Source organism: Chiloscyllium punctatum, chromosome 2, assembly GCF_047496795.1.
Source record: "Chiloscyllium punctatum isolate Juve2018m chromosome 2, sChiPun1.3, whole genome shotgun sequence".
Classification (NCBI taxonomy): domain Eukaryota; kingdom Metazoa; phylum Chordata; class Chondrichthyes; order Orectolobiformes; family Hemiscylliidae; genus Chiloscyllium; species Chiloscyllium punctatum.
The window spans coordinates 71,990,917-72,003,765 of record NC_092740.1 but is presented as its reverse complement, the minus strand read 5'-3'; the positions used below and the strand labels follow the sequence as shown (position 1 = coordinate 72,003,765).

At 41.1% G+C, this 12,849-nt stretch overlaps 1 protein-coding gene across 7 annotated transcripts in view; it reads right to left on the bottom strand.

The window, feature by feature from the left end:
• ythdc2 (YTH domain containing 2) overlaps positions 1–8,223 on the bottom strand; it is a 153,289-nt gene extending 145,066 nt beyond the window's left edge. For 5 of the 7 annotated variants that reach the window (XM_072583964.1, XM_072583906.1, XM_072583933.1 and 2 more), the window contains exons 1-4: positions 7,894–8,138; positions 5,486–5,650; positions 3,165–3,255; positions 30–226 (exon numbers count right to left, since the gene is read on the bottom strand). In XM_072583964.1, coding sequence (XP_072440065.1) covers positions 30–226; positions 3,165–3,255; positions 5,486–5,642 — 445 coding nt within the window. In that variant the 5' untranslated portion in view covers positions 5,643–5,650; positions 7,894–8,138. The other 2 variants (XM_072583916.1, XM_072583925.1) reach the window with 2 other exon arrangements.
• Between the last annotated feature and the right edge of the window lie 4,626 nt (positions 8,224–12,849).

Genomic DNA, 12,849 nt, shown 5'->3' with positions numbered 1-12,849 from the left:
CTTTCAGTTTTTTAAATAATAACACATACCTGCTTCAACAGTTAATGCATTCCCACGTTCAGTTTTGGGCAAAAGATCTGTGCGCTCTTTATTAGTGACAGGAAACCTCTGAATTAAATTGCGAATGGCATGCTTCATACTGTGAGTTAGAGTACAGGTCATGACAGCCTGAGCCATCTCAGAGCCATCTTTTTTCTTTACCGTAAGAAATCTGTGTGCTCCTTTTCTGAAAATAAAAGATAGTGTTGTAATATTGTCAAATTGTCCTGCACTTCAAATCACTTAAACACTATTTTGTTTTTTCTTAATTTCAGGCAGTGTCTATTCCACTATTTGAGTAGATAATTTGATAAAAATATTCATTACAAAGACACCAATAAGTATGTTGATTTCAGGGGTTCGTGATCACTTATTTAATAGACGTAGGCGACAATACACAACCACCTGATGAAGGAGCAGCACTCCGAAAGCTAGTGCTTCCAAATAAACCCAGTGGACTGTAACCTGGTGTTGTGTGATTTTTAACTTTGCATACCCCAGTCCAACACCAGCACCTCCAAACCAAGTAATATTGTGATAGTTTATTGAGTTTAAGAAACAGTAGTTTAGATATGATACATGAATCAATTAGATAAAGAAGGTATACAGCCAGAACAACTGTGGATGGTTCACTGATACTAGAGTAGATATGGGCTGTCAATGTGGAATGTTTCATTGAAGTGGTAGGGGCAGCAACCTGACCTAGGCTAGCAAGATGCACCTGTTTGGGGACTATCAAGCACTAGGAGCAAAATTAAGGATCAGGTCCTCAAGGGTTATAATCTCTGGATTTGCTACCCAAGCCAGGTGCAAATTCGCTTAGGGATAAGAAAATTAGAGAAGTAAACACATGGCTAAGGGAGTGGTGTAGGAAAGAGGGGTTCCATTTCATCAGGCATTGGCATCAGTTTTGGAACAGGAGAGATCTGTACTGATGGGACAGTCTCCACCTGAACCGATCTGGAACCAGTGTTCTGGCGAAAAAGATAAATAGGCACAGGCCCTCGGAATATTCCATGATCATTGTTCCTCTGCAGACCTACTCTAAGGCTTAGTTTAGCATTCTAAGAAGAAATGCTTATTTTTGAAAACAACATACTGACAATTGGTTGTGTTTGGCAACAGATAAATTGTTGATGCTAGCTGTATAGACATTGTAACTTGTCTTTTGTAATTTTTCCCTTTGTTTACAAATGCTGAAATTTGGTAAGTTAATTATCATTGCAATAGCATTAAATAAAATCTCCTGCTACAAAGTAATAGGAAAATTCAGTTTGCACGGGACCCCAATATTCAACAGCACTTTCATAGCAAGTGACTCTAAAACTTAGTACATTGATTGGAGAGGTATGTGGGTGGGAAAAGCAAAGAAAAAAATGCTCACTTAGAAAAAGAATTAAACCCAAATAGAGATTTCAAACATAACAAATGTAAAGAGCTTACATAAATAATGGTGTTTACTAAAATATTGCCAAACCACATAGTCATAATAACAAACTTCGGCCATCATTACCATTGAGAGTTTGGCCCAGTAAAACTTGGTACAGCAGTTAACCAGTAAAAGAGAGTGTGTTAAGATTGGGGCAAAGCCATGGAAAGATTTATAAACAAAAACAAAACACCAGACAACTACTGACAGGTACAGAGCTGGAATTCAGTGGCAACAAAAGAAAATAGGATGAGCTGGACTTGATACTGGATGTGATGAGCAATGAAGCTTGAGGGATGCTGGTGAAATGATCAATATAACAGCAGAGTTTGATGTGAATGCTTGTGGTTGTAGTTGTGTGGCAGCAATAGCAGATAGGGATGGAAGCAGGTGATATAAAGGAAATTTAACCACATTAGGTAGAATGTGTGGTTTGAAGCTCAGTTAATTGTCAAAAATGCTATACAATTGCACACCATCAGGTCTGGTCTGAGAACAAAGTTGGGTACAGGGCAATAATGAGGATTTTCATGAAATTACTTAAATTCTAGTCATCAAGATAGCAAACTCTGGTCCATCCACAATTTGATGTTAGATAAGTAGCTGGAAAGTACGCTGTCTTGGATCTCAAAATGATGACAGTGAAGTCAAGTTGCAATATCACCTATGTAAACATGGATGCTGATTCCATGCTTAAAGAGAATTCTGATAAAAGGTAAACAACAGCAGTAAGACAATGTTGCATTTTTCTACATGTTCATCAAGTGTCAATTTTGGGAGCCTCAAGGAAGCTTTCCCTTTGAGAACCCTAGTTAGCTTTCTCTCTCAATTCTCAGCTACTCACCTCTTTAATTATTCACTTCAACTCCGCAGTGTTGCTGTCATGCTCAGCAGCAATGGAGACAGTCACCAGGAGCCTTATAGGGTTCACATCACAGCCACATTTAAACCTCAGCCATACACCATTTCAAATGCTGCCAGCCTGGTCTGAAGTACTCACTAGCTAAGTGTGATGTCCACAGTCTAGAGGAACACGCAGCAATGCTGTAATTAATGAGTGACCTTGTGCACTTCACAAGGAGTGAATGCCACAATCTTCTCACATTAGCTCACACTCACTTGATCTATTATGTTGCAGTCTTGGCTCATGGTTTAGCACTCTCAAATGTTACATGTGGTCTCTTCCTGGGTATATTGAGTTGAGATTAGGTAATGAGATGCTAACACATACGAACAGGCCCTTATTCTTCAACACCCATTTGATTCTCATCCAGCTATTTAAAATGCAAGTGAAAAAGCTAGCTTTCTTTTGTCCCCTTGAAATTGAAAGTCTTGTTGATTTTTTGATTTTCATGTAGTAAATGAGTTGCTTGTTTAAGTTCACCTTGGGGACTTGAATCAGCCTGATGAAGTGAAATTTGCAACAATTTCCATGTTGAACATACAGCACAGTATCTTAACAGTAATTAATCTCTTGCTATATCTGTGTAAAGCAGATTGAAAAAAAAACATTGTTAAATACAGAACTCTGAATGCAAATATATTAAAAGAGATGTAATATGAATAAGTAACATCTCATTGATGCGGTGTTGTAACCCAAGCAAAGCACATTCATTCCGTACCACGTCTTGTGTAAAACTAAAGCTTTGGCATGGCACATCCCTACACAAACACATCTTAACTCTATGTAACTCACCCTTTGCTTTTAGAAATCAGGCCAAGGGACTGGGCAAGACGATGAATAAATGCCCTTTCTGTACTAGTCAAGGAAGATGGAAATTCCATTTCTAGAAAAAAGAAATTAGTTGAGGATAAAGCAAACGACTTATGAAATATTTTATCTAGTTTTCACAGTTTAAAAATCTTTTGGAGCATCAATCATAGCAAGACAGATTATTGCATAGTGTTAAAACTTCAAATTTCAATTTTTCTGGGGCTATTTTCCCTGGAGCATTGGAAGCTGAGGGGAAACCTTATAGAAGTTTAGAAAAATCATAAGGGGCATGGGTAGAGTAAATAGCCAAGGTATTTTCCCCAGGGTGGGAGAAATCGAAAACTGGGAAGGCATAGATTTAAGGTGAGAGGGGAAAAGATTTATAAAAAAAAAGGGAGGTGCGTGTATGGAAAGAGGTGCCAGAGGAAGTGGTGGAGGCTAGTACAATTGCAACTTTTAAAATACAAATAGGAAGGGCTATGGGTCAAATGCTGGCAAATAGGACGAGATTTATATAGGATATCTGGCCAGCATGGACAAGTTGGACTAAAAGGTCTGTTTCTGTGCTGTATATCTCCATGACTCTGTAATGGTGAAACAGTCCTTCCTCAATCATTTTTATTAATACATTCTGCCTTTTTACAAAGCTACTGTCCATCCTTAAATGTAAAGTTTATTATACAAGAATAATAGACTCCATACATACAGCATCTATTGGCAGCAAAAGATTTCCAAGTTAGTAAACATATCAAGAGTCAGAAGGTGAACTGTTGTTGGAATTTTGAGCCACGAGACTGTGACTATTAAATAGGATTACTACCCAAGTATCATTTTCCCCATCAATGTACACCACAAAATTCCTTCACCTCTTTAGTTTTTTCTTTCACGTTTCATTCTCTAGTCAAGAACATTAGCAGTCAACCTTTTCCTTATCAATACTATCCTGTAAAAAAATCCCATCTCATTACTTCCAACTGTGAATGCAGATGATTTATCTGGAAGATTTCGAATGATGCTTTTTTTCACATTTGAATCGGAGATTAGAATCATGAATCAGGCACTACACCACTCAAAATTTGCTTTATCATTCGGTAAGATTGTGCCTGATCTAGATGTGCACTCAATGCTATCTAATTCTAAAAACCTTACAGTCCCTTGTGAAGCAGGAATCTACCTACCTCCTTAAAAATAGTTAATGACTCTGTCTCCACCACTCTGGGAGAAGAGAGTTCAAAAGAAAAACAACCCTCAAAAAATTCTCATGTCAGTTTTAAATGGAAGACCACTTATTTTTAAAATGCATCCTCTATTTCTAGTCTCTCCCACAAAGTGAAACATCCCTTCAGTGTCTACCATATCAAGCCCTCTCAAGATTTTGTATGTTTCAAAAAGATCATTTCCAATTCTTTTAAACTAGATATGTGGCCATCAGTCACACCTTTCTCTACAAGATAACTCTCTTACCACCTGGAGACGTTGAGAGACCTACAGCATTCTGGTGGTTGATCTGGAAGAGAATTTTGTCCAGAGATTTTTCCTTCACAGCAGCTGTTCAGCTGTGGATTTTCTGCTGCTATACGATCTTAAAGCTGTACCAACAATTGCTTTAAAAAAATATATACTTTTTAAACTCTTCTTTTCTCTTTATATATCTTGAGTCTAATTCTTGGATTTTCCCTGCTGTGGAGTTTCTAGTCAGTGTTTCACATTGTTGCCACCACTTTTTATCATGTGGTTTGATGCCACACCATGAGTTTGGGTTCAATGCTTATTCTTCACCAGTCAGCAAAGTCAACAAATGGTCTGCTCTAACTCCTCTCATTACATGCTATTTATGCTCAATCTCTGACATCATAAGCTCTCTCTGGGGTCCTGAGGCCCTTCAAGTTCCATATTAGACATGGCCTATGCACTCAAGTCTAGATCAGTAATATTGATCAAGATAAATAGATATCAGTACTAGGATCTCTAGCAAACCTGGATTAGTGGTGCCGGAAGAGCACATCAGTTCAAACCTCACTGTACTTTCTTGGAACAACTGTTCACCATGCATCCATGCAGCTACTGCCCCTTTTATTCCACATGCTTCAATTTTTGTGGCTAGTTAAATGGACCAAATGTTTATTGGAATTCCATGCACAAAATCAACCACATTTACCTCATCGACCCTTCTAATTAAAAAATAATGCATTTACGAAATCCATGCTGCCTTTCCTTCATTCTTCCAATATCAATCAGGTGAAATTTAAAAGAATGTTCACAACAATCTATGATTCTATGAAATGCATTGCTGCTACAATCACCTTTTTGATCACCATATCGGAACCTCTCAAGGGCGATGTTAACTGCAATTTTCACTTCTTCTTCAATCCGAATATCCTTAAATCCCTTAGCTTTAGAGACAGCTTGGCTTGACTGGGCACTCCCAGGCCGTGGTGACACACTTGTAGGCCTTGACATATTTAGACCTAGGAAAACAAAAATGTTTGAAATAGTTTGATGAATAAATCTAATTAATTTTACACAATATGCAAAAACATAACTAAGTATTTAATCAAAACTATAAATCTACCTACATAATTGGACTGTTTTGCTTAGTTCAAATTAAATCCAGTTCATATTTCACAAGTTTGCACAACCAAGTATCTCTTATCAACAATTTTTTAATGCTTAGTATTTTTACATTCCTTGACAAGAATTAAAACTTGAAAATTATTTATGCAAGATCTCAGTGAATAGTCATTAAATATATTCAGCAGCACACAAAACAAAGGTTATTGCAAGGTTTGTAGCTCAGGTTGAGGTTTAGGGTGTAGGTTTGCTCGCTGAGCTGTAGGTTTGATATCCAGATGTTTCATTGCCTGGCTAGGTAACATCAGTGGCGACCTCCAAGTGAAGCGAAGCTGTTGTCTCCTGCTTTCTATTTATGTGTTTGTCCTGGATAGGATTCCTGGGGTTTGTGGTGATGTCATTTCCTGTTCATTACGAGGGAGAGAGGGTAGTGTCTTTTTGTGGCTAGCTGGTGTTCGTGTAATCTGGTGGCTAACTTTCTTCCTGTTTTGTCCTACGTAGTCCTCCCTCGAAGCCCTACACATGGAGGAAAAAACCCCACCATTTTGACTGGGACAACACATCTATCCTGGGACAGGCTAAGCAAAGACATGCCAGAGATTTCCTAGAGGCCTGACACTCCAACCACAACACCATAAACAAACACATAGATCTAGATACCATCTATCAACCCCTCAGAAAACATCTGCAAATGTAAGTACAGTACATTTGCTTTTGTTCCTCCATGTCATTAATATATATTGTAAACATTAGCAGTCCCAACACTGATCCCTGTGGGATCCCTGTGGAATCGCTTATCCAAACTCACTGTTTCCTGTCCATTAGCCAATTGCCTATCCACAACAACATACTAACTCCAACACCATGGCCTCTTATCTTACGACTTAATCTTTTATGAGGTACCTTATCAAACTCCTCCTTGAGATCCAAATACAACACATCTTCTAACTCCCCTCTAACTAGGCTGGTTGCAACATCCTTGAAAATTCAGTCAGGCATAAACTCCCTTTCATGCATTCGTACGGACTCTGCTTGATTATAATTTTCCAAATATTCTGATATTACATCATTACATCCAACACCAGATGTTTGACTAATTGGCCTAGAGTTACCCACTTCTTACCTCTTCGTCTTTTTCAATAGGGGTGTGACATTGGCAGTTTTCTTCAGAATCCAAGGATTTTGAAAAACTGCATCCATATCAATCATGTCTGCAGCTACTTTTTTTTAAAAGGATATTAGGATGTAAGTTATCAGGGCTCATTGGTGTTGCTTAGATTTAACAATTCTACAGAGAGACACAGTTTTACAAAAATAATTATCTTACAAAATGATTGGCATATTAAATAGTGGATCATGAGACAATGGATCATGATATCAATAAGAAAGGATATTATTTGTAAAATAAAAATCAAATCAAGAATTGGTCACAATATTTAGCCAATGAGACTGATCATACACTAAAAGTCAAAGTGCTGGAGAAATTCAGGTCAGACAGAATCTGTTGACAGAGCAGCAGAGTTAATGTTTTGAGAAGTCAAACCTCTTTGAAACTGTTCCATTAATTGTTTCTCTCTCCACCGATATTGCCAGACTTGCTGAGTTTCTTCAATAGTCTGTTTTTGGCACTCCTCAAGCATATACTATTTGAAATTTTGGCCCAGTCATATCAATCTAAATGGTGAAATCACTATGCTGGGCATTTAACAGGTGTTGAGATTTTCAGCTTTAAAGGACGGAATTTACAGGTCTGGTGGTGAACCCACCCCTACCACGGATGGGGATTTCACTTTCAGATTACTGAAAAAAGTGTTTTAGTTATGCAGTTGTAATCCAGCTGTGGCGTCACCGCAGAAACTGCTTTGTTATGGAGCAATGTTGAACTAGGCATATATTATAAATTATTTCTATCCAACAGAACGCTTTAAACCCAAGTGAATATCATTCAGCATAGGACAAAATCTGGTTTGAAGCCCATAAATACGCCACTAGTTTATATCCTGTCTTCAAAAGCAAACAGTTGAATTGTTGGATATTGCAGTCATGTAAAAAGGTGTCATACTTAATGGCGCTCCATGTTAATATCATTCAACTCTGAGGGAGAAGTACAATCCAGTGTCTCTGGACACTCCCATCTTACCCTGAAGGAGGGAGGGGGTTGGAGTCTGGGGTTAGGGGTCGAAGTCCATCAGGTGAGAACTCAATGAGCTAAATCAGCGGCGGCTGGAACAGACTCATTTGCATCGGAGGCCGCGCCGCTCGCCTGGTCCTCTCCTTCGGAGTCAAGATAAAAAACGACACTCGGCATCGCGAACTGAATGCAGGCGGGCTGGCAAGACTTCACACACGACTATATTAACCCATTTTGTCTCACCGAAAGAGATAAACAGCCGGGGCACTCACCTGTCACGACCACTCAACACCCCTCCCCCCCCCTCCAACCACAGTCCACCCTATCGCTCGCTCGTTCCCACCGACTGACGTCCTGCTCGAGAGCGCACCGCCCACTCACGTGACTGCCGACAGCTACCGGTCGCGGCTCGAGCTCACTGGCCCCTTCAGGTTCTACTGTGAGGAAAAGATGTGCGAAGGTACACACCGCCTTTAAAACGAGAGGTGAAAACTCTGAAGCACCGTTAAATCAGAAACGAATGGAAACAAAATAAACTACCGTTACTGCAGATCTTTAAAAAATGCAAAATAACTCAGCAGTCTGACAGCATCTGCAGAGAAGCACGCATCAGGTCGTGAAGACACAATCAGAAATGAGAAATAGCTTTGAACGAGTAAAGCAGGAGGAAGAGCAAAGAGATAGATCTGCGACAGGATGGACGCAAGGGATTAAATGACGAAAGTTAAAGAGAAATGGGTAAAGATAAAAATCTGGCTAAGGGAGGTGGCTAACTGAAGCAGTGTAGAAAGAAATGAGACAAAACCGAAACAGTTGATTAAAAACAAAAAAAAACAAAACGGGGGCATAAGTTTTGATCTAAAATTGTCGAACTCAGTGTTGAGCTCAGAAGGTTATTGAGTGCCAAGTCAAAAGATGAAATGCTGTTCCTTAGTTTGCGTTGAACTTCATTGGAAGTCCTCAGCCTGGTTGAATTGTATTGAATTGAATTTACTGTCACGTGTGCTGAGGCATAGTGAAAAGCTTTGCCTTGCCAGCAACACAGGCAGATCACATAGACAAGTAGCATAGATAAGTAAATACTATGTAAACAGCAGCAAATACAAAAACACAGATACAGGCGAACAGGTTAACAGTTTGTGAGTCCATTCAGTATTCTAACAACAGTAGGGGGTAGAAACTGTTTGGAAACCGGCTGGTGTGTGTGTTCAGGCTTCTGTACCTTCTCCCTGATTGTAGAGGTTGAAAAGCATTGCCAGGGTGGGATGGATCTTTGAGAATGATGTCAGCCTTTCCTTCACAGCAGGCCTGGTAGATGTATTCTGTAGATGGGAAGTTGGCTTTGTGTTTGTCTGGGCCGATTTCACCACTCTGTAACTGCCTCCAATCTTGAATGATACAGTTACCATACCAGGTAGTGATACATCCAGACAGAATGCTCTCGATGGCACACCTATAAAAGTTGGCAAGTGTATTCGCCATCATGCCAAATTTCTTCAGCTGCCTGAGGAAGAAGAGACGTTGTTGATGAACCCTCAGATAATAAAGTACTTTTTGACATGAACTGGGAGTTTGCAGGTCATGCTGCCAGAGCTGTGAAGGGGTGCTGCCTGACACAAAAGAGCAGAACATTGGGAAGAATGCATGCATGAGAAGACACACAAAGAACAACAAAACTAAGTGGTCAAACAGCATCTCAACAGGTGTTAATACAAGACACAGATCTTGAATGCCTGGTAAATACAGGAGACTTCATTACCCTGACTGCAAAGGATTAAAGAGATCAGAGCAAGGTGAAGAAGTAACAATTCAAAATCCAGAGTCAAGCTTGCAGACTGACAAAGAGTGGTTCCATGAAGGCCTGCCTTTGCCAGACCATCATGTACGAAGAACAAAGAAAATTTACAGCCCAGGAATAGGCCCTTTGTCCCTCCAAGCCTGAGCTGATCGAAATCCATTGTCTAAACCTACCACCCAATTCCTAAGCATCTGCATCCCTCTGTTCCCCACCTATTCATATATCTGTCCAGTCGCACCTTAAATGAATCTACCGTGCCTGCTTCTACTACCTCTGCTGGCAATGCTTTCCAGGCACCTACCACCCTCTGTGTGAAGTACTTTCTGCATGTATCCCCCTTAAACTTTCAACTCTCATCTTGAACATGTGACCTCTCGTTATTGAATCCCTCACCCTGGGAAAAAGCTTATCTCTATCCATCCTGTCTATACCCTTTATGATTTTGTAGACCTCAATCAGGTCCCCCCTCAATCTCCTTTTTTCTAATGAAAACAATCCTAATCTACTCAACCTCTCTTCATAGCTAGCATTTTCTATTCCAGGTAACATCCCTGTAAACCTTCTCTGCACTCTTTCCAAAATGTCCACATCCTTTAGCTAATGTGGTGACCAGAACTGTACACAGTATTCTAAATCCGGCCGAATCAAAGACTTGTACAATTTTAACATGACCTGCTCATACTCAATACCCTGTCCAATGAAGACAAGCATACCATATGCCTTCTTGACAACTCTATCCACCTGTGTAGCCACCTTCAGGGTACAATGGACCTGAACACCCAGCTCTCTCTGTTCATCAACTCTTCCCAAGGCTCTTCCATTTACAGTATAGTTCGCTGTAGAATTAGACTTCCCAAAATGCATCACCTCACATTTGCCCGGATTGAATTCCATCTGCCACTTCTCCACCCAAATCTCCAATCTGTCTATATTCTCCTGTATTCTTTGACAATCCCCTATGCTTTCTGCTACTCCACCAATCTTCGTGTCTTCTGTAAACTTACTGATCAGACCAACAATGCCCTCTTCCGGATCATTTATGTGTATCACAAACAGCGGTGGCCCCAGCACTGATCCCTGTGGAACACCACTAGTCACCTTTCTCCATTTCGAGAAATTCCTTCAACTACTATACTGTCTCCTGTTGCTAAACCAATCCTTTATCCACCTAGCCAGAACACCCTGCACACCATGTGACTTCACTTTCTCCCTTAGTTTACCATGGGGATCCCTATCAAACGCCTTACTAAAGTCCATTTATATGACATCTACAGCCCTTCCTTCATCTATCAACTTGGTCACTTCCTCAAAGAACTCTACTAAGCCAACTTAAACCAATCTTTTACCCACAGACTCCATCTATATTTCTTGCTGTTTCAGGAAGGCAACTAACATTATAAAAGACTGCTCCCACCCGAGTTATAATCTCTTCCAACCTCTTTAGTCTGGCAGAAGGTTCAAAAGCTGAAAGACACATACTAACAGATTCAAGAATAGCTTCATCCCGGCTGTTATTTGACTTCTGAATGGACCTGCCAACTGTAGGAAGAATGCCTCATCTTCTGCCCTGGGACACTTCAACCACATGGCATCAACATCGACTTCACTAGTTTCCAAATCTCCCCTCTCCTCAACTCATCCCAGATCCACTCTTCCAACTTGGCACTGCTGTCTTGACCAATCCTACCTGTCCTTCTTCCTTCCCACCTATCTGCTCCATCCTCCCCACTGACCTGTCACAATTACCCACCACCTGCATCCACCTATCACCTTCCCCACCCTCCTATTTATCTCTCATTCCCTCTTCCCCCTCCACATTCCGGATGAAGGGCTGATGCCTGAAACATTGACTGTCCAGCTCCTTGGATGCTGCCTAGCTTTTCCAGCACCACCTTTTTCGATTCTGTTAATGTTAAGCTCATTCTTTGTTCACCTTTGCAGCCATAACATTGTAATCCTTGTCTGTTCTATTACTGTTATGCACTTTGTTTGGTATTATCAGCCTGTACTGCACGCAGAACTTTTCACTGTACCGAGGTACATGTGATAATAATAAATCAAGTTAAAAAATGTAGAGATGGTCACATCATGAGCAACAAAAACGGGACAGTAAATCAGAGGCAGCACAATTATGTTGTAGAGTGTTTAGAGACAGGAGGAGGCAAAAGGAAAAGTGCTGTGTTTCATGTGCTGGCATGGAAATGTACCATAAATTGCTGTGTATGATTGAGGAGTAGATCATTGTAAAGAGGATAGTGTCTGTCAAAAAGTGTGGTGCTGGAAAAGCACAGCAAGTCGGGCAGCATCTGAGGAGCAGGAGATTAGACATTTTAGGCATAAGCCCTTTATCAGGAATGTGGGCGCAGGGGATGGGAGCTGAGAGATAAATAAGAGGGTGAGGATGAGAGGAAGGTACCTGGAAGGCGATAGGTTCATGCAGGTGAGGGGTGATTCTGATAGGTTGGAGGGGAAGGTGGAGCGGCTAGGTGGGAAGGAAGTTGAAAGGGTCAGACCGTTCAAAAGGGGGGTGCCGAGTCAGAGGGCTGGATCTGGGATGAGGTGGGGGAAGGGGAGATGAGGAAAGTGGTGAAATTGATCTTGATGCTGTGTGGTTGAAGAGTCCCAAGGCTGAAGATGAGGCGCTGTTCTGTCAGTCATCAGGTGGCTTGGATTTGGCAGTGGAGGAGGCCCAGGATTTGCATGTCCTTGGTGGATTGGGAAGGGGAGTTGAAGTGGTCAGCCACAGAGTGGTGGGCTTGTTTGGTATGTGTGTTCCAAAGATGTTCTCTGAAACGTTCCGTGAATTGGCATCCTGTCTCCCCAGTGTAGAGGAGACCACATCGAGAGCAACGGAGACAGTAGATGAAGTGTTTGGATGTGCAGGAAAGTCTCTGCCGGATGTGAAAAGATCCTTTGGGGCTTTGAACAGAGGTGAGGAGAGAGGTATAGGTGCAGATTTTACACCTCTTGCAGCAGCAAGGGAAGGTGCTCGGTGTGGAGGGTGGTTGGTGGGGGTGCGTGGACTTAACGAGGGACTCATGGAGGGACGCAGATAGGGATGGGGGGAATATAACTCTAGTGGTGGGGTCTGATTGTGGGTGGCAGAAATGGCAGAGGATAATGCGCTGTATCCGAGGATTAGTGAGGTGAATAGTGAGGACCAGGAG